Source organism: Diadema antillarum, unplaced genomic scaffold (genome assembly GCF_040938485.1).
Source record: "Diadema antillarum isolate AM-2024a unplaced genomic scaffold, OU_Dant_1.0 seq00001092_RagTag, whole genome shotgun sequence".
Lineage (NCBI taxonomy): Eukaryota > Metazoa > Echinodermata > Echinoidea > Diadematoida > Diadematidae > Diadema > Diadema antillarum.
The window spans coordinates 100616-126328 of record NW_027271911.1 but is presented as its reverse complement, the minus strand read 5'-3'; the positions used below and the strand labels follow the sequence as shown (position 1 = coordinate 126328).

General features: G+C 37.8%; 1 protein-coding gene across 1 annotated transcript in view; it reads right to left on the bottom strand.

The window, feature by feature from the left end:
• LOC139743526 (wee1-like protein kinase) overlaps nt 1–25713 on the bottom strand; it is a gene marked incomplete at its 5' end in the record, with an annotated part of 179456 nt that overhangs the window by 61067 nt on the left and 92676 nt on the right. Inside the window, one exon of the mRNA XM_071654006.1 lies at nt 1266–1387. Within this exon, the coding sequence (XP_071510107.1) occupies nt 1266–1387 (122 nt within the window). The remainder of the gene's footprint in view (nt 1–1265; nt 1388–25713) is intronic.

Below are 25713 nucleotides of genomic sequence, written 5' to 3'. Positions count from 1 at the left end.
GTAAACTTTAACGTATGACCTCAAATGACCTTTGACCTTATCATGTGACCTCTCACGGCACCATAACATGAAGGTACCCCCAGTGCATCCATCATTCAAGTTTGATTGCCATTGTAGCAACATGTGTCGAGTTACGTGTGATAAGAGAGTCTTGCAAGTTAACTTTAACGTATGACCTCAAATGACCTTTGACCTTATCCTGTGACCTCCAGTGGCACCATAACATGAAGGTACCCCCAGTGCATCTATGACCCAAGTTAGGTTGTAATCCAAGCAACTTATGTGAAGTTATTTGTCAAAAGAGAGTCTTGCAGGTAAACTTTAACATAGAAAAGAGAGTCTTGCACATACTCTTTAATATATGACCTAAAATGACCTTTGACATCATCACATGACCTCCGACAACACCATAACATGAAGATACCCCTAGTGCTTCTATCACCCAAGTGTGGCTGCCATTGCTGTAACAGTTGCCAAGTTATGCATCATAAGAGGGTCTTGCAGGTAAACTTTAACATTTTGTGACGGACGACGGACGGATGACGGACGGATGACGGACGGACGCCATTTGGATCCCTTAGTCTCGCCTTCACCTCCGGTGGGCGAGACAAAAATGAGAGAGTAGTTCGAGCCACAAATTTTGCAACTGACTGAGTGACAGGCCACCCAACCTCAGAGTGAGCCCTAAATACCCCCATACGCACATTAGTGGGTGGGAGTCTAAAAAAAGATGCAGAATGAATATTTGCTGTCCCGCTTACACAAGGAACCTTTGGTGAATCTTTTTCCTGTCCCAAAATTAGGGTTGTGTGATTCTTTGAATAGTGTCATAGCGTATTTTTCAAAATGACCACTTATATCAAAACAAATGTAAGACTAGTGTAAAACAGGTATTGAGATATCAAAATGGAAAGTTCCTTGTGTAAGTGGTACACCATGGTGTCCCACTTACACAAGGAAACTTGTTTTTCCCCAGTGCTAATTTGTATGCTGACTTGCTTCCTGTTTAGTTTAGAATGTTAGTTTTCACTCACTTTTTAAGGGATTTGCTAAATATTAAATGTTTTTAAGCCAATGTACCCTCCCCCCCCCCAAAAAAAAAGCCCAACAAAAACTTTTTTTTTTCCTGGTAGAAAAAAGTACAGCATACAATGTAATATCATTTCTGGCAGAATAAAATCTTCAAGATGATGATCAGTCAGGTACACGTGTACATTAGGTTTTGAGACTTTGCATGATCGTTTACTACTATGCCTTACACATACCATTGCAATATTCGTTCTGTATGATCATGTGACCATCCTCCGACCAGGCAGAGTAATACCGCACCACATGGATGTGTGTTCCTAGCACTGCATGGGCGTAAACTTCATTTAAGGCCATTTGCCTATATATTGTACACAGGAAAAGAAAAAGGAATAAACATATCATTTATGTATCACTGAAATTGCTGGGGGCAAACAAGTCTGGAAGATGGAAAACAATTTTCATAATTACAGTATTTGCTTGACAAAGATTAGCAGCAAAAATTTTAACAGCACAGTTTCATCTCAAACTTGATCTTTAAATCTCACATTACAGAAAAATGATTAAGTATTGTTTCATCAAGATGGCTGGTCAGATTTCATGTCACTGTGTTGGAAACAAACTTGGGAAGATAATGTCATATGAAAGAAGTGACTCACAAAGAGACAGACGAACGACTGACGAAGAGCGATTGCAATAGCTCACTGGAGCCTTTGGCTTAGGGGAGCTAAAAAGCTGCCCAAGGTTGGCCAGGTGGCAACCAAGCAAAATTTACTTCAATACCCTCCTAGAACATGAATTAACAAAAGAACCTTGTACTTAATAACAACTTTTCTCTACTAAACTATTACATGCAATGCATTTCTGCATCACAGTCCAATAATTCAGGTTCACTATTTTTTTTATAGAACGTAAGGCAAGTGCCAAAATGTGTCTCACCCTGCGGCCACGCGTAAATTGTGGCAGCCAATTTTGCGCCACGCATAAATTTGGACTGCCACGCGCAATTTTCAGAGTTGCCATGCTTTCTATTGCGCCATGCCTAAGGTTTTTTTCTTCCCCTTTTTGTAATGTTTCCCTTTTAAAAAATATCTTTTTTGCGGCTTCCTTCGAACGCATTCTTGACAGTTACTTGCTCGGCGCTTGCTTTTAACTTTTAGCGGCAAGATCGTCGATCGTGTGCGACGTACCCGCATCACACGCGGTCCATTATATTACCGATTCCACTTTGCTTGCCAGCATACGCAGGTGCACAGTGAGCGCAGTATTATACCACGTTCACGAAGATTCCGCTGCGCAAAATTTACGGGCGCTTCTCTCCGATCAAAGAGAGTTGCCACTGTTATTATACGCGCGCAATCCCCGGAGCAGCAGATCGCAGAGTGAGCCATGTGCGAGTGATCCAGTACGCAAAGCTGCCAATCTTTGGAAGCACAAATTAGTAGCCCTTTCTGTACTCAGCAGCTCTAAAATTCATATATTTTTTTTAATTTCGTACGTTTCAACCTCCTTTTTTTCGGATGTTTGCCTTTACTTTCGGAAATGAACAGCGGTAACAATCGGCTCCGTAAGATGCTAAAATAAATGTCAGATGACCTCTTTGACGTTCAGAAATGGATAACAATAATATTCAACTCCGTACGATGATAAAAGAAATGTCTGATGTTTGCTTTTATGTTCGAAAGTAGATAGCAATAACATTCAGCTCCGGAAGATGCTAAAATAAATATCGATTGTTTGCTTTCACGTTCGGAAATGAATAACAATATCATTCAACTCCGTACGATGATAAAATAAATGTCGGATGTTTGCTTTTATGTTCGAAAGTAAATAGCAATAACATTCAGCTCCGGTAAATGCTAAAATAAATGTCGAATGATCCCTTTGACGTTCGGAAATGAATACCAATAATATTTAACTCCGTACGATGATTAAATAAATGTCGGATGTTTGCTTTTACTTTCGAAAGTAAATAGCAATAACATCCGGCTCTGGAAGATGCCAAAATAAATGTCAGATGATTGCTTTTACGTTTGGAAGTGAATAGCAGTAACATTTGGCTCTGTACGATGCTAAAATAAATGTCAGATGATTCATTTCAGTTCCGGAAGCTGGTAGCAGTAACATTTGGCTCCGTACGATAATAAAATAAATGTCGGATGTTTGCTTTTAAATTTGGAAATGAATAACGGTAATATTCTGCTCCGTACAATGCTAAAATAAATAACAGATTGTTGCTTTTACATTTGGAACTGAACTAGGATGAATTCTGCTCTGTAAGATGCTAAAATGAATGTCGGTTGTTTGCTTTTACATTTGAAAATGTTTAACGGTAACATTCGGCTCCGTAAGGTGCTAAAATACTTGTAAATGTTGGATGATTGCTTTTACAAACAGAAATGAATAACGGTAACTTTCGGCTCTTTACAATGCTAAAACAAATATCGGATGTTTACATTTAATGTCTACAAATGCTCCCACTTTTTCATTTCAAACGTAAGGCGCAACAGACATCCACTCGTTGGTATTCCAGAATGCGTTCGGAATACCTTTTATCTCAGTGGCATGCACTCGAGAATGTGCGCATTCTATACCCATTCCGGCCGTCGCCTGGGAATGCTCAGCTTAACAGGGCCTAGAAATAAGCCGGGCATTCCGGAATGAAACTGAGAATGCATCAAAAATGCGGGTGACTTTGTCTAATCTCTCTATTGTCTGTCAAAACCAAAGGGTAACACTACTAACAGGATTAATTTGCCAGGGTTCACAGCCTTTGTCTACTATAATGCATTCGATCAGCCCCAAGCTTTCACCAAGGAGGTGCATTTTGTATACGTACATGTCGCTACTAGCTCACCTTTTTGCTTCCTTCGCTAGCTCTCAACGATCGAACATGTGGCTCTAGCTGGCCTGGTACATTGCGAAGGTACCAAGGTAGTCTTTATCCAGGCATGGTAGATTTCGAATTTTCTATCAAAGGACATTTAATTCAGTTTTCGCCTAGAAGGGATAAATCTATCCTTTTGCATGGCTACGTGAACATTTGTGATATCAGGGAGGTGAGGTCTGTTCGCTATATGCTTTTTTTTTTAGGCGAAAAGAAAGACAAACTGGTATATGACGTTTGCAGGAACTCAAAAGGGGCTTTTACTCAAGACTAGTGCTAGAGACATCGTCCCTGGCTCACTCCCAGGCCAGACTGTCTAATTCTTGCGGTCGGCTACACGTCACTTCCGGTTGACTGGAGTGAAAACAAACAGCTTGCAAGCGCTAAGCCTGCATAATGCGCATACTGCATGCAGTGCATGTGTGACGCGTATAATTTATGTGCAACTCTACGCAGACATATACATGGGGACTGTTTTTCATTATTCATTTTGTCATTTGTGCCATCATTCATGAGATACATGCACCATGTCTTGCCAGCAATATTCTAATAACCTGGATCCTGTCGATCGATCGGTCCCGGTATTTTGTCAAGTTGACGGCAGTCGGACTGGACCTGTGCCCGTATGAAATCACGGCAGGACTCTGGATCAACGACCCGACAAAATGGCCAGATGTGCAATTAGAACCTCTTTGAGTAGGCCCTACCCCGATATCTACGCTTACTTAGTACCTCATAGAAACTTCAGGTAGGTCTATAGGCCTAACGTTAGTACTGTAGTAGGCTTAGGGTGCCCTAATTTAGAGTAGGCCTAGGGCCTAATCCTGCCGCCCGCACAGCTACAGTAGTACAGCTTGCGCTAGCGCTATGCTCGCGGGGCGCCCCGGCAGAAAACACGTACAGCGTTACCACTCCAGGCTCACGCGACTGTTTGTTTTCACTCCACCGCTATCCATGACCCCGTGACACGCAAAATACCCGGATGTCCGACCATGAGAATTGATATCTACACGTGGTGTACAATACGGGTGGGGTGTGAAGGAATGCATACGAGCATTCCTTTGCTGGCAGGCAACACTTATTGATTGATCCACTCTGCTTTCAAGGAAATTTCCACAAGCTTGGCCTAGCTGGGGCAGAGGTATCATTCCCATTTAGGCGTGACAGATTTACTATCGCGAGCGTTAGCCCGCGTCTGGCATGCCTTCTTATCTGTTAAGTAGCCAGCTTGGCACGAGCTTGGCATGCGCCCATGCCGTCCGCGTTCCGGGAACGCCAGCTTAAAAGTCTTTAGTTTAGTGCCTTTGTTTTGAACACAATAGCGTCAACTTCACTGCACCCAATCGACCACGAAGCCATCGCTCCATGTAGCCAGCGTTCGGGAACGCCCGGATTAAGTCTTCCCTTTGTCTTGTGCTTAACACTTACACAGTTGATTTCATGGAAGCTTAAAAAATGGACAAACTAGCAAACAAATGAAACCACGAAAGGCATTGCACTATTACGCGTTAGTAATGCTGTGATTACCTTGTGAATTTGCGTCGATGAGAGGCGCTAGCGTAATCAAGAAGTATCTGAAATAGTATCCGAAATATAGTATTTGTTCCCCTTACATGAGCGTGAGACCACTCTTGTAAGCAGCTTCTCAGGTGAAGCAAAATGTGTGTAATGAAGTGACAAGTGTATAAGAAAAACATTCACAATAGCTAGGTAGATTGACGGAAACTTGACACCCATGGCCGTGCCAGCCAGGCAACAAGCTGGTGGAAATTTCCAGGAACTTCAAAGCAGGTTTGCCGCCAGGCAAAAACCGCAGGGTAAAGGAATTTGCGTACGCGCTGAATGGGTCGTAAACATCGTGTCAATTGCATGGGGCCTGGGAGGGAAGAGGGGCTATGTATAGTACATGTATTAGTAACCCTGTGCTGTACTGATACGTGCATGCTGTTGGAGACACGTGCTGTAGTTGGCGAGAGCTAGATGATGAGAGCTCCCTGCACCTGAAACCAAGGAGGTACCAGGCGAGCTCGCCTAGTACCTCCTTCCTGAAACCAGGGAGGTACATACACATCTGGCTCTGCTGAAACTATGGAGCTATAGTACAGTAAACCTCGACATCGCTTAAGTTGACACGATAAAAGAGTCCCGATTTTTGTCTTGTTATTCCTTGAAAATTTCTTCGTCTTAGTCGACATTTATAAGTCCACAACTTGCGTAAGTCGACCTGATTTTTTAGTGCCAACTGAGCTGAAATACGTGTTTATTCCCTCGTCTAAGTCGACATAATTTTTCGCTCAAAATCTTATCGCCATTCTCTTAAAAAAGAATAAATTGTTTTCCCGCTCTGATTCGCTGCATTTCTAATCAGTAATTCCCTAGTGTATGGCGTGGTAGCGTTCGCGCCATGCGTCCATATTGTCTTGTACGCCAGAAATGAAAGGGCATACATTCATTTACATTGGAGAATTACATGTAGTTGCCTACCCAAAGCAGTTCACTTTCCCCCTTTTCTGCTCGTTATTCTCAAAACGCAAAAACTTTGTACACATAAAGGTCCTAGTAGAAAATCATTATCAGAACATGAAATACACGTGTAGGTGTTTCTGTTTATCCGAATATTCTAACGTTAATTATTCCGAAGCGTTAATAGAAACCTGGGCCCGTTTTTAGAAAATTAATCAAATGCAACTACATGTAATTAAATGCAGCTGACAATTAAATGCAGGTGTATCAAATCACGAGCAACTTTGCACATAAACGCAAGTGCGTTGCTGCCAAAAGGCTTGCATTCGATATAGTATGAAACTAGAAAATAGTTGTACGAACCTGAAACTCAATTGCGTTGAAACGCAACTCTAAAAATCAAATGAAGTCCATCAATCACGCGCAACGCTCTATTCAAACGCAAGAACGTTGCAGGGAAGACTTGAGGTTTTCGTAAGAAACTATAGAGAAACTGCGTTTAAAAGCATCTCTTAACATCTATGGAGGTGCGTTATTGTTGAAAAGTCTTGCATTATTTTGTTTGTTTTTTCGTATGCAAAATTAAAAATTAAACGCAGCTCTGAAAATCAAATGTAATTGCAAGTCCATGTCATCACGCGGAACGCTGAATAGACTTGCGTTTGATAATCATACGAAACTTGAAAATTGTAGGGAACTTCTTTAAAACTCAGTTGCGTTTCAACGCGATTCTAAAAATCCAATGCAAGTCCATCAAATCACACGCGACGCTGTATTTAAACGCAAGAGCATTGCAGAAAAGACATCCTTTTTGTACGAAATTATAAGAAACTGCATTTAAACGCATCTCTAAACATCTACGGAAGTGAGTTATTGTTGAAAAGACCTGCATTATTTTTTACTTCTTACGCAAAATTAAAAATTAAACGCAACCCCCAAAATCAAATGCAAGTCCATCAAACACGGAACGCTGAAAAGACTTGCATTTCATAATCATCCGACACTAGAAAATTGTAAGAAACTTAAACTCAATTGCGTCTAAACGCAATTCTAATAGTCAAATGCAAGTCCATCAAATCACAAGCAACGCTGTATCTAAAACGCAAGAGCGTTGCAGAAAAGACTTGCGGTTTTTGTACGAAACTAAAAACTGCGTTTAAACGCATAAAAACTATAAACCAAAGTGTGTTATTGTTGAAAAGACTTGAATCATTTTTTATTTCGTAACGGAACTTTCGCCGTGACCGAACTTAGTCTGCACTAGCAGGGGAAAGACATCGCAACATTAACACGTTTCAAACTACCGAAACGCATCGTGCTTCACGAAATGTCGATGAAAAAAATAGTAGCAAATTATTGTTACTGTAGTTCGCTATTCCGAAGGTTTAAATCGCAGTCCAAAGTTAAATAAGTCCGACGATGGAAAGATATTTATCTTTACGAAGGTTAGTAATCCGAAAGATGTCGTTTCCGGATTAACAATTTTTCTTGTTTTTATTTCAGACTGGCCCGTGCCGTACATCACAGAGTGGTAATGTTGCGAATCGGAGCGCGAGCACAATTCATTTTCAGGTATGGCAATAGAAATGTAAGCAAAACAAATAAAAATATGGCGACTTAGGGAAGGAAAATCACACATCCTCTTTCAACTCAGTCGGCACTGAAAAATTATCTCGACAGAATCATACGAATTCACACGCATATCTTCACAGCAACGCACTTCAATTTAAATCGCAAAGTTGCATGCACTTTGGGGAATATGCGTCTGTTTTTTTCATATCAAATTTAAAACGTACAGTGTCTAGAAACGGGTCCATGTTTCGGATCCCGCTCTTTCAAAAGCTCTCAAGAGATTTGTGTTTTGTGCATTGCCGTTACTAACTTCGCGTATATGTGCTTGTTTCGCAATAAAACTCGAATTAAGATGTACACAGCGATAGAGGCTCAGCTCAGTAGATACTTGCCTCCAGTGACAATATTCATGTGTACAACAAAAGAGTTTGTGAGCCCATTTAATATTCAGCTAGCACATGTTCCTTTGTTTGTTTGTTTTAGTTTTAGTTTAGTTTAGTTAGGTGATCCGAGTATCCTCTCGGATCATCTATTGTTTCTGTACGGAATCTTTCTTTATTTCTTTCTCCTCAAAAATTGTGCAGAGGTTAGCTCAGAAAGTGCATTGCCTATGAATGTCAAACTTATACCATATATGTATCATGTCCCAAAGACGACAGATCAAGTGAAACAGTGATCAGTCGACCGTGACGTCACTATGACGTCATTATATGAAAACACATTTTCATGCATATCTCATTAATAGAATGGAATTCTTCAATGAAATTTACGTCACATATATTTTAAGTCAAGCGGATTCTACTGGACGGACGCGTACGCGCGCACATATTCGCACACACAGCTCATATGCAATAGAAATTTTCAGTTTTTTCACACGGATCGCATGTCCAAAATGTCAAGGAATATTTCTACCAAGTTTCAAGTCGATCCGACTCAATATGACGTCATACCGGCCCGTCAAATTCAAAATTCCGCGCGTGCATCAATGGGGATACACAGTGCAACTATGCCAAAAAACCGCCAATTTTAAATCGGATTTTACTCGTCAGGATGGACGGTGACCCCCCATTTTCTTGACATATCCTGAAAGCTGATGAGTTGTACATGTCATTTCATGGGTTGGCGATGCTGACAAAATGATTAAAAGATATCAAATTTCTCAATAAAGTAAAAAAAAGTAAATTTTCAAAATGATGTCATCAAATTTCAAGTTTACTCGAGCGTATCTCACTTTCCTTTGCCAATTTTCACCCAAATTTCAATATGTTGTAGCTTACGAAATGTTCTTTCATAAATGTGAAAACATAATTATGATTGGATGACGGCATTACCTCGTAAAAATGGATTGAATGTAACCTTGTCAAATTTGACCAGTTTACGTGTAATCTCTATGGGGGTGCAGTTTTTATGGAAATGAAAATTGACATTACTATCTTTATCGAGCACTAGCTCAATATGCTTCGGTGAATTTCTCCAAGATTTTGATATGTTGTAGCTGAGACTTTGCGCTATCGTCAGTGTGCCCTTTGTTTTTTCATATGATGTCGGGATCACGTCAAAAAACTTACTTGAAATTAAAGTTTATCTTCGATGTATTGAAATATTTCTTTCTTTTTGCAAATTTATGTGCAATAACTCAAGAAAAACATACCCTATAACCACCATATTTTGCACATGTTTAGTTCATGTCATGAACATTATTTCATAAAATAACAACTACTTGATCAGACGCCATCTTAGGTATGTAAATTAGGGTCAAAGGTCATAGATGTTTCATCCTGTATCTTGGTGAATACATGTCCTATCTTTCCCATATTTTGCACACGTAAAGACCATGTTACAAGGATCATTTCACAAAATAACTACTTTTTGCTCAGATGCCATCTTGTCTGTGCAAATTGGGGTTAAATGTCATATGAACTTCTTTCTGTATCTTCGTTATGAAGTGTTATCTCTATGAGAGGGATTTTTTTTAAATGTGAAAATTGACACGATTGTCTTTATCGAGCACTAGCTCACTTACCCTTCGGTAAATTTCTCCCAGATTTTAATATGTTGTAGCTGAGACTTTGCGCTATCATTATGTGCCCTTCGTTTTTTCATACGATGTTGGAATCACGTTAAAAATCTTGGTTGAAATTAAAGCTTATCTTCGATGGATTCAGATAGTTCTTTCTTTCTGCAACTTTCTTTGCAATAACTCAAGAAAAGCACGCCCTACAGATCACCCCCATATTTTGCACATGTTTAGTTCACGTCACATACATTATTTCATGAAATAACAACTACTTGATTGGACAATATCTTGGGTATGTAAATAAGGGTCAAAGGTCAAAAATGTTGCATTTTGTATCTTGGTGAATACCTGTCCTATCTTTGCCATATTTTGCACACGTATCTAGACGATGTCGCAAGAATCATTTCACAAAATAACCACTTTTTCCTCAGATGCCATCTTGGAAGTGTAAAGGTGGGTCAAAGGTCATATGTATTCGCTGCTGTATCTTCGTTATTCAGTGTATACAGAATTTGGTACCAAAGATGGCAGATATGACTCCCTTTTCTAAATGAGAATCCAAACATCACACGGCCAATGTCTCTAAACACAGATGAAACTTGTATTGTCATGCCTATTGCGATCAGGACTCGAATCATTGATTAAAAAAAATCATAAGCATGTTGTCTCCGATAATATTGCACAGTTCCGTAAATTGTCATCAAATGCCGATCATGTGAAATTAACCGGATTTGGATCAAATAGAATTGAACTGATAGGAATAAAAATATGAAAATCAGTGCTGCTGCTACAATACAAATGCATTCTACGTCACTACGTCATCGTACGGAGTAGAATATTATTGTTACTCATTTCCAAACGTCGAAACAAATATCAAACATTAATTTCACCATCGAACGCAGCTGAATGTTACTGTTATTCATTTCGAAATTCAAAAGCAAACATCTGACATTTATTTTAGCATCTTATGGAGTACAATATTAGGGCCTACTGCTATTCACTTCCGAACGTAAAAGCAATCATCTGACATTTATTTTAGCATCTTCCGGAGCCGAATGTTATTGCTATTTACTTGCGAAAGTATAAGCAAACATCCAACATTTATTTAATCATCGTACGGAGTTAAATATTATTGGTATTCATTTCCGAACGTCAAAGGGATCATTCGACATTTATTTTAGCATTTACCGGAGCTGAATGTTATTGCTATTTACTTTCGAACATAAAAGCAAACATCCGACATTTATTTTATCATCGTACGGAGTTGAATATTATTGTTTTCATTTCATAACGTCAAAGCAAATATTCGACATTTATTTCAGCATCTTTCGGAGCCGAATGTTATCCTTAATATTTCCGAACGCAAAATCACATATCTGCATTAATTTTAGCACCGTACGGAGCTGAATCTTACCGTTATTCATTTCCAAAAGTATAAGCGAACATCCGACATTTATTTTAGTATCATACCGAGTCGAATATAAACATTATTCATTTCCAAAATTAAAAGCAAACATCTTACATTTATTTTAGCATCTGATGGAGCCGATTGTTACCGCTGTTCATTTTCAAAAGTAAAGGCAAACATCCGACTTTTTTTGGTGGCCCAATCGGGCCACCAAAATCTCTTTTTCTGAAATGTTGTTTTCAGTTTCGATTTTCATTTAATTCATTCATATAAAAGCCGATTCAATTCCAATTGACATGCATGCAAACAATCGTTAGGCATTATAACAGATACCATGTTGAACATCGATAAACGTCGGATAAGTTGAAGAAAATTCGACGTATGCGGACCTCGAAGTTTGCGTACATCGAACCATTTTCTTCACCATGCGAGGTTGACTGTACTTGATTAACAAGTGCGTTTTAGTCTTAGTCACTCCAGCATAAAACGCCACTGATAGTGCTTTCGTTTTCTCAAATCTTCAAATGAAATTCCGGTTATCACGCAGTCTGTTACTGGTACCGGAGTACTCATTTGTTGTCGCTACAATATGTGCATTTTTACCATTGTCGCATTTTGGTTTGAGAGATACAAAGGAGCAACAAAACAACAAAACAGAAAAAAAGTGGCAGAGAGTGAAAGACTGAAGGGGAAATGGTCTCAGAAGCGTGAATATCTTATGTAGGGGAAATCAAATTCGATATTCATGTGCACAAAAATGATGCACTCTGTCAAAATGTGTTAAAGTCGCGTAAAGTGGAATTCAGTTATGTCTGTATCTTTGAGGACTCTACTGACTCTTAGTTTTACCACGATATTACCACGACCCAATTCCACATCCTTATACATTTGTAAATATCAAAATCGAAAGTTAACTATGCCACTGATGTCATCTCACATTCTAATTAATAAAGAAAGAAAGAAAAGAAGAAAACATTGCTTTCGTAGTTCAGGTTTTGTTATTCAAGCTCACAATTCGTTTTTCTTTTTTTCCCCTGCACTTAATAGTGAAGTCGTTTATGCGCTACGGAATACATTACAAGGCGATGGTGTGGGTGTGTGAGACAATTATCCAATCACAGGACATGACTAACCATCACTCATGCCGACCAATGCGGCAGCCCGAATGTAAACTTCGTTGCGTTTGTGGCCGTACCGCTGCAAAGTCGGTGCATTGTGTGTCGGCTGCGTCATGGTTTGCCACCTGTTAATCCACCAATATCTGCCAGAACATTCTGAGTTATTGGGCACATTAGATGATAGATGCGTCCACAGTGACTACATGTATTTGCTTGTTGGCCTTTTCCAGCATGCTCACCAGCTCATGCCGCGCTAATGTTGTAGATCCTAAAACTCAATTTTGGGTTCATCATAACTGTGATAAGTATTTTTCTCATACAATTTGTAACACTACAGAGTATACTAAGTAGCGTATAAAGACCCAATATCTTAAACTTATTGGTTATTGATCATCACATTCGTGTTTAACCGTTAACAGCATCTATTATGCATCAGTTGCTTTATATGGCATACTAACAAATATTTGAATAGTGTAGTGGACATTTCTTTCGTTTTGAATTGACAAACTTTCGGAATGACATTTTTTTTTCTTTTAAATGTTAGGTATATAACTTTCAGGAAAAACGTCATATTTCATATTTGGGTTTATACAAGCACCCGAGTTTCATTTTCTGGTTGACGGAATTTTGGAATAATAATGTTTACCAAAACAGTTGCATATCAATCTAATTTATTATTGAGGGTGAGGAAATGCCTGTTTCTGTTTCATGTTTATTTCTAAACATTTCTGTATTCTGTATTTTTGTGCACAAAGGATATTCCTCTCTTTATGATCATTAAGTTTAGCAATTTATTTTTCGCAATCTAAAAAGTAACAGTAACTGAGATTCATGCATGGGAGACAATTTTTTCCAGAATGAAAGACAACTGATATGCTATATCTTTATTCATGCAAGTTGCAGGGCTCGAATCTAATTGACGACTATTGATAGCCATTTTTTCGATGCCTCTTTGGTTGGCTGTGATGCCCCACAGAAAAAAATTATATTCTCGAGGCCATAAACTGACCTGACCTTTTTCATTCGACCGTCATGCCCCCTGCAGTGGTCAAAAGTGTGTACCTTCTCTTATGGCCGTCAAGCCCCTCTCTTGTTTTGAGGTGCGGTGACAAGGTCGAGTAATTTTTGACGATAAAAGTAGCTGTAGCAGAAGAAACTACAGTACCTGTTGTTTTCTGCTCGCATAGTGTAAGTTGCCTCCAGGTGACTCGTGTGTGCTCTACACACAGTGTGTAGAGCACAGGTAAGAATTCACGAAAGAGGAAAAAAGAACTGCCCGTAAACAAAACGCGCAGTCCGGAGAAGGTACTACAGTGCACTCCCGTAGTTGCTGTTCGTTATTTCGAAGGTTCGTTAATTCGAAAATGAAAAAGGGTTCGTTAATCCTAACATTTGTGGCATTTTTCCGAAGGTTCGTTAATCCGAAAATGAAAATAGGGTTCGTTATTCCAAAGGTGTGTTAATCCGAAAATGAAATAGGGTTCGTTTTTCCAAAGGTTCATTGATCCGAAATTAAGGGCCCGTAACGAACCTTCGGAATAACGAGCTTTGTTTCATTTTTTAGATTAACGAACCTTCGGAGTTACAAACTTCATCACATTTTCGGATTAACGAACCTTCGGAATAACAAATCTTCGGAATAACGAACCTTCGGACTAAACAAGCCTTCGGAATAACGAGCTGTAAACCCACTCCCGTTGTAACGAAATGCTCGGGACCGGCAGTTTTCTTTCGTTACAACCAAACAAATACAATATATAGGGCAAACTTATAACGAAAACAAGGAAACCTCGCATACCGGTTTATCATATTCTGTTCGTTGAATACTCATCATACACTTGAAAACTATGCGAAATGGGACGGTACATTTTTAATTTCGTTTGAATATTACATTTAAAAGAAAGTTGTTTGTATTGTCACGCATGTATAGAAAATGACGGTTTAGGATTCGATTACAGTTCGCTATTCCAGTTTCATTTCTTACTAAAGCTCCTTGCTCCGAAGGCTCCTTATTCTGAAGTTTCGCCATTTCGAGGATTCTGAAGGTTTGTTCATTTGAAGCATCACTCTCCTGAAGATTCATTTTCCCTTAAGTCCATGGATATATTATTCGTTTTCCGAAGGTTCGTTGATCGGAAAATGAATGAGGTTCGTCATTCCGAAGGTTTATGATTCAAGAAATGAGAAAGGATCACTATTCCAAAGGTTTGTTGTTCCGAAGTTTGTTTTTGTTTTTTTAAATCCGAACATGAAATGAAGTTTGATATTCCAAAGAAGGTATGTTAATAAAAAGAAATGACAAAGGTTGATCATTTCGGAGGTTCAGTTATCTGAAGTTTTGTTATTGGACAGTTCGCTCACCTTTTTCACTGTCGGATTAACGAAACTTTTTTTTCAATGTTCTGATTAATGAATGTTTGGAATTCCTATCATTTTCGGGCTAACGAACCGTCGTATTACGAATCATGTTTCTTCGTCGGATTAAAGAACCTTATATTAATAACAAATGTTTGGAATAACGCCAACATGTTCGTAATAACAAACCCTATTTCCTTTCCGAATGGACATTTAGGTGTATCAGAATCTGTGTGTTTTGTAATAAAGAACCATTTAAACGATAAAACGAACCTTAGTTAATTTCAGATTATTGTATTACAATAACACAAGTTCCCATCGGAAACTGCATGACACACGGAGCAAACATGCTGTGATGTGAAGCATTCGCTCATGCAGAGACGCTAAATGATTGTTCCGTTACGTATTTTCGAAAGCGATCTGCATATTCGTTATAACGGAGCACATTTCTTTTGTTTTTCTTTGTCAGTGGCGCTTGGAAAAGACTTCGTTTGATAACAAAAATTTCGCTATTAACCGTGTTCGTTATAAATGGATTTTGTACCATAGACATTAATGGCGATAATTTTGGGACGAGAGGTTTTACTTCGTTATAGCGATATTTCGTTATAACCGTGTTAGTTGTCACGGGAGTGCACTGTAGTAGTATGACTGCGTGTTTAAATACCATCTGGACAAAAAAAAAAGAAAGAAAGAAAGAAAAAAAAAATCCCACGATGGCTGGCAAGGTGCCAGACTTTGAGGAAGGGGAGGGGGTAGAGTAGAGACTTATGCCACGCGCGCAGGCATTTCTGGGGCCTGGGGGAATGAACAGGGAAACAATGTTTTGACGCTAGCTCAAGTCGAAGACCCTGGGCACACCACAGGCAGGTGACTGCGTTGCGTGCTCCACGTGTCGAACACAAGTGAGAATTCAGAAGAGAAAAGAGAACTACTATAGGTATCGGCAAACAAAATGCACAGTCATGAGAAGGTAGTTAAATTGCGTGTTTAACACCATCTGGATCAAAAAAAAAAAAGAAAGAAAGAAGAAAGAACCCCCCCCCAAAAAAAGGGGAATCCCACGATGTCTGCCATTTAATTAAGTCGATTTAGCAACTAGGCCTATTAGCGTGTGAAAGATTAAGCCAGGAGAGCTGCGTTAGCGTTCCTGACTGTGGTTTTCATTGTCGTGGACAAACATTACACAAAATGAACTAAACAATCTTTACAAAGTAGCTGATATAATGCCGAACCTCCCACAGTTTCGCTTCAGGACTTCGTCACTTTTAATCGCCGATTCCTATTATCAATAGTGAAGCAAGGATAATGGTTACTCGTGCTTGATAATCAGCCCTTATAGCAGAAGATAATCTTTCCTGTATTCAAGGAGTCATTTTACGTGGTTTATTCAGATATATCGAGGCGCGAATAGCGTTGTCCGAGTTCTTTCATTCAGAATACACCTTTTCATAATTGTCACTAGCGCTTCTGAGGCAAATGCTTTGCAGACTTGATCTCTCGCATGTCAGGTCTATACACATGACCTTGGAAAAATTGTTCTTCAACATACCAATTACACAAATGAAGAATGACACCGGGAGTAGAAATACAACTTTGTATCACTTTCTAAAATCTTCAAAGTAGAGAGCTTGCGAGTTCATAAATATGTATTTAATACTCAATTCAATCATATTACGAAGTGTCAGAAAAGTTGCGGTGTGATTGTGCCCTGTATCAAACAATATTATATTTAATCGTTTGTTTACTACATCTCCCTGATCAGAGGTCCTGCTCGGGTATTGCGCAATATTCTGAAGCCCTCACTGACATATGCAATGATAGGAATAGCAGGGCTCCACACAACTTTTATTTTTGGTGGCCCAATCGGGCCACCAAAATCATTGAATTTTATTTTTTGGTGGCCCGAAAAAAAAATCAAGAAAAACATACAAACTAAATCGGTCCTACTAAACATACAGAAATAGATATTCAGTATTACTGAAGTGATACAGGTACCCATGTCTAAAGTAAATGAATAGAAAATTCAATCATCTTACTGTTATTCTGAGTTCTAAGATTTAGAAAATAGGCTTATAGATTGTTATAAAAGTTGATGCCTATTTATAGGTGATGAAATTTTACGTTTGAAATGTGAAAGTAGGAGCATTTGCAGACATTTGTAAACATCCGACATTTGTTTTAGCACCAGTGTAAAGAGCCGAAGTTACCGTTATTCATTTCTGATTGTAAAAGCAATCGTCCAACATTTACTAGTATTTTAGCACCTTACGGAGCTGAATGCTACCGTTAATCATTTTCAACTGACATTCGTTTCAGCATTTTACGGAGCTGAATATTATCCTTATTCATTTCCGAACGTGAAAGCAAACATCCGCTATTTATTTTAGCATCTAACTGAGCCGATTGATACCGTTAATCATATCCAAAATGTAAAAGCAACAATCTGTTATTCATTCTAGCATCGTATGGAGCAGAATATTACTGTTATTCATATTCCAGATCTATACAAAAGCAAACATCCGACATTTATTCTATTATCGTACGGAGTCGAATGTTACTGCTGTCCACTTCCGAAAGTGAAATTAATCATCTGACAATCATTCTAGCATCGCACGCAGCCGAATGTTACTGTTTTTCATTTTTGAACGTCAAGGCAGACATCACACATTTACTTTACCATCAAACGCAGCTAAACATTACTTTTATTCATTGTGAGATGATGTAAAAGCAAGTATCCGACATTTATTTCAGCATCATTATGGAGCAGAATTTTACTGCTATTCACTCCCAAACGTAAAAGCAATCATCTGACATTTATTTTGGCATCTTCCGGAGCCGAATGTTATTGCTATGACTTTCGAAAGTAAATGCAAACATCCGACATTTTAAATCATCGTACGGAGTTGAATATCATTGTTATTCATTTCCGAACGTCAAAGCAAATATCCGACATATATTTTAGCATCACTCGGAGCTAAATGTTATTGCTATTTAGATTCGAACATAAAAGCACACATTAGACATTTATTTCATCATCGTACGGAGTTGGATATTATTGTTATTCATTGCCAAACGTCAAAGGGATCATTTGACATTTATTTTAGCATCTTCCGGAGCTGACTGTTATTGCCACTTTTTTACTTTCGGACGTAAAAGCAAACATCCAGCATTTATTTTACCATCGTACGGAGTTCAATACCATTATTCATTTCCGAACGTCAAAGCAAACGTGCGATATTTATTTCAGCATCTTCCACAGCCGAATGATATCCTTATTCATTTCCCAACGCAAAATCAAATACTCAACATTAATTTTAGCACCATACGGAGCTGAATCTTACCGTTATTCATTTCCAAAAGTATAAGAAAACATCTGACATTCATTTTAGTATCATACAAAGTCGAATATTACCGTTATTCATTTCCCAAAATTAAAAACAAATATCTGACATCTATTTTACTATCTTTCGGAGGTAAATGTTATTGCTACTTAGATTCGAACATAAAAGCAAACATCAGACATTCATTTCATCGTCGTACAGAGTTGAATATTATTGTTATTCATTTCCGAACGTCAAAGGGATCATTCAACATTTATTTTAGCATCTTCCGGAGCTGACTGTTATTGCTATTTACTTTCGAACGTAAAAGCAAACATCCGGCATTCATTTTATCATCGTACGGAGTTGAAAATTTTTTATTATTCATTTCCGAACGTCAAAGCAAACATGCGACATTTATTTCAGCATCTACCAGAGCGGAATGTTATCTTTATTCATTTCCGAACGCAAAATCAAATATCTGACATAAATTTTAGCACCGTAGGAAGCTGAATCTTACTGTATTCATTTCCAAAAGTATAAGCAAACACCCGACATTTATTTTAGTATCATACAAAGTCAAATATTACCGTTATTCATTTCCCAAAAATAAAAACAAATATCCGACATTTATTTTAGCATCTTACGGAGTCGATTGTTACCGCTGTTCATTTCCAAAAGTAAAGGCAAACATCCGACTTTTCTTGGTGGCCCGATTGGTCCACCAAAATCTTCATATCTGAAATTTTGGTGCCCGACGTGCATTTTTTGGTGGCCCCGGGCCACCGCTAGTATCGAGCCCTGACGGTATACCTGGTAGGTACCTCCTAGCAACAGGGTTGGAGTCTCAATCTGGCAAGAAAAAAATACGAATGTATCGAACTGCGGTACGAAACGCAACTTTAGGCAATGAGTATTATGTCGTAAAAAAACAAACTAACCAACAAACAGAAAAATCGAACCAAAACAAAATCTCTGTGTTAGAAATCCTTTTCCAGAGACACTTTTATTCATTTTTTTTTTTCACACTGAAACTGAAATACAACGTGTATATATGGCGCGGCTTTTCTTTCTCACAACGCGACAGGGCTGCGTGTCGTTCTTTTGAAGGTCAAAGACAATAGTAGAGGTGCACGAAGCCGCTATTATTCTTCGTGAATGAATGGTTTCAGTAACGCATCTGCATTCTCAGACGCATTCCGGACGCCTTGAATAGAGGATTTTATAATCCCCATTCTCGGAATACGACGGAATGCCTCTATTCACAAGGCTGAGGGGAGTAACTATAGGGCATTCTCAGTGCAGGCAGAATGCGTGCGTCCGGGAATGAAGTAGAGAATGCCTCCATGCCGGACGCATTCGCCTATGTTATGCTAAATCTTAGGACTCAGAATAACGGTAAGATGATTGAATTTTCTATTTATTTATTTATTTTAGACATGGGTACCTGTATCATTTTAGTAATGCTTAATATTTATTTTTCTATGTTTAGTATGACCGATTTAGTTCTTCTATTTTTCTTGATTTTTTTTTTTTTCGGGCCACCAGATTTTACTTTCGGGCCACCAAAAAATAAAAATCAATGATTTTGGTGGCCCGATCGGGCCATTAAAATAAAAGTTAGAGTGGAGCCGTGACATAGCCATACATTTTTACAGGCTTTTTCATTTCATTTGATTTTAAACATCATCATTTTCCCAAGTATTCCAGTTTCTTTTCCCATGATTGAAATCAGACAGTCCGCCATAACGATGATTGCTAAATGTCACCCTGTGTGTGAATGTGCGAAACACGTGCCATGTGCTCTTGCCTTGTTTGAGGCTACTGCAAGTTCAATGGATGAAATGCGCCGCAGTTGCGCTTAATGGCTTGATTGCGGTAACAGTTTACATTCAATACGAAGAAATCGTCATGTCTTGTACGAGCAAAAACAAAAACAAAACCAAACAAAAAACAAACAAACAAACAGACAAGACATAACAAAACAAGAAACGAACGAATGTTGATAGCCAAATCATCTTTGTATATATAGTGGACCGTCACAGTTCATAGGTGAAGTTCTTTCAAACTGTAGTGAATCTGTGTCTGCAAACAAGACGTGTCCTTTCATAATTATTGTCTTTCTGTGATTGCATAAATCGAGTGATTAATCAATCCCTTTCTATAGTTCAGGAACATCTAAAATAATCAAGTATACACTATTATCCCGGACTATGATCGACTGTTCGATGTTTCTACTATGGGCCAAAAGAAAGACTATATTAATAGAATCATAAAATGATTCCTTTAATTCTACTCAAGAGCTACTTCTTTGATCGATACTTCCAGGGTATTTACACTCTGTTTATTAACAGAATTCTAGTGCGCGCATTCTTTTTTGTTGTGAGATAGACATATATAATTTTTATTTTCATCCTTCATGGGAGGGGGGAAATAGAGTAAAAGAGGGAGACATGAAATAAGATGAAGGACTACTATACACGTATGCTCAGCATTCGCAACAAGCTGTCTTTTACACCAGCATCGGTGGGCCCTAATTATAATCACCATCACTCAGAATCATTTTTACCTATTCCTATAACATTGAGAAACACGACAACCATCATCACTTCAAGATTTTAAACACCTTAGGCTAGCGAACAAACTACGAAATCCCAACAACCTCCCCGACACCACAATAACTATAAAACTAACACACAGCACACCAAAGTGGCTGCCAGTGCCATGAAACTTCCTTCGAAAATACTGCAGCGAAGCGGTGAGATCGCCGTTACGAAAATGTGAAAGTTTGAATTACTTTTAGATACTTACGGAATATAAAGAGAACGAATAAAGACAGTAATATTAATGAAAGAAATATTACCAAATGAGAGGTATGAAAAATGACAAAAATAAAGTAGTAAACCGAAGTTCGCAGCACCGAACGCCACACGAAAATAAATACAGTGAAACTCGGTATGGTGACGAGATCCTTGTGAAGAAGACAATTTCTTCTTTTTATTAGTAGTCAATAAGTGATACAACACAACGGAAATAATTAATTGGGACCTGTGAAAATAGTTTGTTATAATAATCAAGTATTTTGTTCTACAACGGTATATCAGACCTAGATCATCTATATTGAGTTTCCACGATGACGATAGACGGGAAACAAAGTTCAAAAGCCTTTCACCTGCAGTGCACATCGACACGTAAACATTAAAAAAGAAAAAAAAATCACGCAACAGTAATAAAGACTTCCTTTATTTTTGCATTGACGTGTCTTCTTACTTATTTCATTGAATATTTTCCGAATGTTCCACCCAAAATATGCACCAGACCGTTGATGAATTTCTACTTCACAGCGACGCATAATAGATTATTATGCAGCGTTGATAGTTGCAGATACCGCTTCGTTATAGTTGCACTATTTTTTTCTCTTCTTCCTTTTCTTTCCATGTTCTCCTAAATTGCATGATCTTTGGAGTATACTATGATATAAAAAGGGAACTAGAAATGTCGCTATAGCAGCTGATGCCTCCGCCATAATGCATGATTCTCCCAATAGGTGTATAGTACAATGTCTTCACAATGTGTGATGACAGTTTGACATAAACTGGCAAAATAGTGAAATGACAGGTTTGTCAGAAATATCTTGAATGTTCACTTTCCTTGAACTGGGTTTGCTAAAATTGTCTAAGAATGCAGGTACATATATTTGGAGAATTGAGGAATTTTACTTGACTTCTGACCGACCCTTTTATAAGTTTATGCATTGAGTAATTCTCAAGATATGAAGAAAGAGTGTAATTACTGTACAAAATAGCATTTTTTTTTGCATTTAAACCTGTCCTTTGACCCTTAATCTTTGACCTTTGACCTTCTGGCTGGAAATTTCCCAGAGAATCTCCATTAGGTAATACATGTATATATTAGGTTTTAAAACTAATAATGCAAGCATGTATACTAGTACATGAGGGAAATAGTAAAATTTTGAGTAGTTGACCTTGACTTTTGACCCCCTGACTACTGACCCATGACCCCATAAAGTTCCCTAGATAATCCCTGCCAGTCAGTACATGTGTATGTACCAAGTTCCATGAAAATACATTGAACCATTTGCGAGAAAAGTGAAATTGTAACATCTTCACCTAACCTTTGACCTTTTGACCTTTGACCTTATGACATGAAACTCTCTCTGGAGAATCTTTACGCAGTAGTACATGTCTACTCTTAAGTTTCAAGAAAATACCTTTGGGCATTGCATAGATATGGGGGAAATAGCAACATTTTTAGCATTTGACCTTGACCTTTTTGACATTTGACCTCTTGCCAATGTCACTAAAATCTACTCAACTAATTGCCCCATCATAAATCATCCCTGGACCAAGTTTGGTGAAAGCTGCTTCATCCAGTTTTGAGTTATCATGTAAACATATAAATTTTAGGATTTGACCTTGATCTTTGACCTTTGACCTCTGTCCGATTTCACTAAAAAACTAATCAAGTAATTGTTCCATCATACCATTCACCTAAAATCTAATCAAGTAATTGCCCCATCATACTTTATACTTGGACCAAGTTTGGTAAAATTCCAGTCAATATTACTCAAGTTATAATTATCGCGTAAACGAATGCGGGCGGACGGACGGACAACCCGAAAACATATTGCCTCCGGCACCACTTCGTGGCGGAGGCATAAAAATAGACGAAAGGATAAAATGCGATGCAAACCTAACCTTTATTACTTGATAAGTACTAACGACTATAATCGAAATGATAATTCGAACTCTTAATGCCACATTTTAGTGACATAAAGCATTGATAGTGTGATGTCACTGACTCTGCGATCAGTTCGTTCCACTCATACTTTCTTCTTTCTAATCATTTTCTTGCTTTTTCTTTTCTGTTAAATTTCGCAATTCTTGAATGATAAAATAGAATGAACTCTAAGTCACATTCTCAGCAACGCAAGGAAGCTAAAACGCAGCTTTCATATAGCGGGATGCCGGGCTTCTGTTATCTTGTTGCACCGATATTTTCTTCTTTTTCTGTTTTTCTTCAAATCAGTGTAATCCTTGAAGTAAAAAAAAAAGAAACGCAAAAGAAAGTATGAAAGTGATGCAAACCCTCACTTTATTCAGTGAAAAGTATCCACAATATTGTCATAAAAGAATAGATAATTTCGGAGATATCTTTAAAGTCACATTTAGTGTGAGGTCGCTGACTCTGCGCTCAGTTTGTTCTACTAATACTTTCTTTTAATCTTTTCTTGCTGTTATTTTTTTCTTTTAAATTGCGCGACTCTTGACAAAAAAAAAGCTAAAGAAATTGTATAAATGCGATTGAAATATATGCTTTAGTTAAGTGATAAATATCAACAATCATGTCATGAAAGAAAAGAATTTTGGACACTTGAGTCACTTCACACAGACGTTTAGTTAACAAAAACTAAATGCAGCGTTGATAGAGTATGATGGATGCTGCTTCGTTACGATAGTTGCACTAATTTTTTTCTTCTTCATCTTCGTTTTCTTTCCACATTCGTCTAAAAAGCGTGATTTTTTTAAAGAAGAGAACAAAATAAAAGTGAGACGAAAGGAAATAGTGCAAAGATGCAAACCTTCACTTTAGTTACATGATGAATAACAACAATTATGTCATTGTATGATGAAAGAAAACATACTTTCGGACGCTGGAAGTCACATTTTCAGCACCGCAAAGTTAAGCTATAAAAGCAGCTTTGATACCGCGATGCCGTTTTGTTATAGTTGCATCAATATTTTCTTCTTTTTCTTTTCTTTTTTAAAACTTCTTTCTTTGCTCATTTTTTTCTTCTTAATAATGTGAGACTTGAAATAGAGAAAGAAACGCACAAAAATAATGGATGAAAGCGATGCAAACTTGCACTATATTACGTGACAAGTATCGATAATATTGCATCAAAGGAAAGATAATTACGAAGACTTTTAGTCACATTTTCAGCAACGCGAAGTTAACGTAAATGCAGCTTTTATGGCGGTTTGACACTTCGTTACAGTTGCACCAATATTATCGTCTTTTCTTTTTTTCTTCAAATCAGCGCAATCCTGCAAAGAAACGCAAAAGAAAATGTAAAATAGTGATGTAAACCAATATACTTTATTAAGTGATAGGTATCCACTATTGTCATAAAAGAAAAGATGATTTCACAGACTATATAAGTCACATTTTCAGCGACGCGGAGCTAAGCTAACGCAGCGTTGTAGTGCGATACCGGTTCGTTAGAAAAATAAATATAAAGTATTACTGAAGTGATACAGGTACCCATGTCTAAAATAAATAAATAGAAAATTAAATCATCTTACCGTTATTCTGAGTTCTAAGATTTAGCATAACATAGGCTTATAGATTATCATAAAAGTTAATGCATATTTAGGTGGTCAAAACTTACGTTTTAAATGAGAAAGTGGGAGCAAATTTGCAGACATTAGTAAACATCCGACATTTGTTTTAGCATTGTAAAGAGCCGAAAGTTACCATTATTCATTTCTGATTGTAAAAGCAATCATTCAACATTTACTAGTATTAGCACCTTACGGAGCCGAATGTTATACCGTTAATCATTTTCAAATGTAAAAGCAAACAACCGACATTCATTTTAGCATCTTACGGAGCTGAACGTTATCCTTATTCAGTTCCGAACGTGAAAGCAAACATCCGCTATTTATTTTAGCATCTAACTGAGCCGATTGATACCGTCAATCATTTCCAAATGTAAAAGCAACAATCTGTTATTTATTTTAGCATCGTACGGACAAGAATATTACCGTTATTCATTTCCATATTTAAAAGCAAACATCCGACATTTATTTCATTATTGTACGGAGCGGAATGTTACTGCTGTCCACTTCCGAAAGTGAAATGACTCATCTGACAATTTTTAGCATCGTACAGAGCCTAATGTTATACTGTTTTTCATTTTTGAACGTCAAGGCAGATATCGGATATTTACTTTATCATCAAACGCAGCTGAACGTTACTGTTATTCATTTCGAAATTTAAAAGCAAACACCCGACAGTTATTTTAGCATCGTATGGAGCAGAATATTACTGCTATTCACTTCCGAACGTATGGAAAAGAAATCATCTGACATTTATTTTAGCATCTTGCGGAGCTGAAAGTTATTGTTATTTACTTTCGAACATAAAAGCAAACATCAGACATTTATTTTATCATCGTACGGAGTTGAATAGTATTGTTATTCATTTCCCGTCAAAGGGATCATTCAACACTTATTTTAGCATCTTCCGGAAGTAAATTTTATTGTCATTTACTTTCGAACGTAAAAACAAACATCCGGAATTTATTTGATCATCGCACCGAGTTAAATACAATTGTTATTCATTTCCGAACGTCAAAGCAAACATCAAACATTAATACCATCAAACGCAACTAAATGTTACTATTATTCATTTCGAAATTTAAAAGCAAACATCCGACAGATATTTTAGCATTGTATGGAGCAGAATATTACTGCTATTCACTTCCGAACGTAAAGGCAATCATCTGACGTTTATCTTAG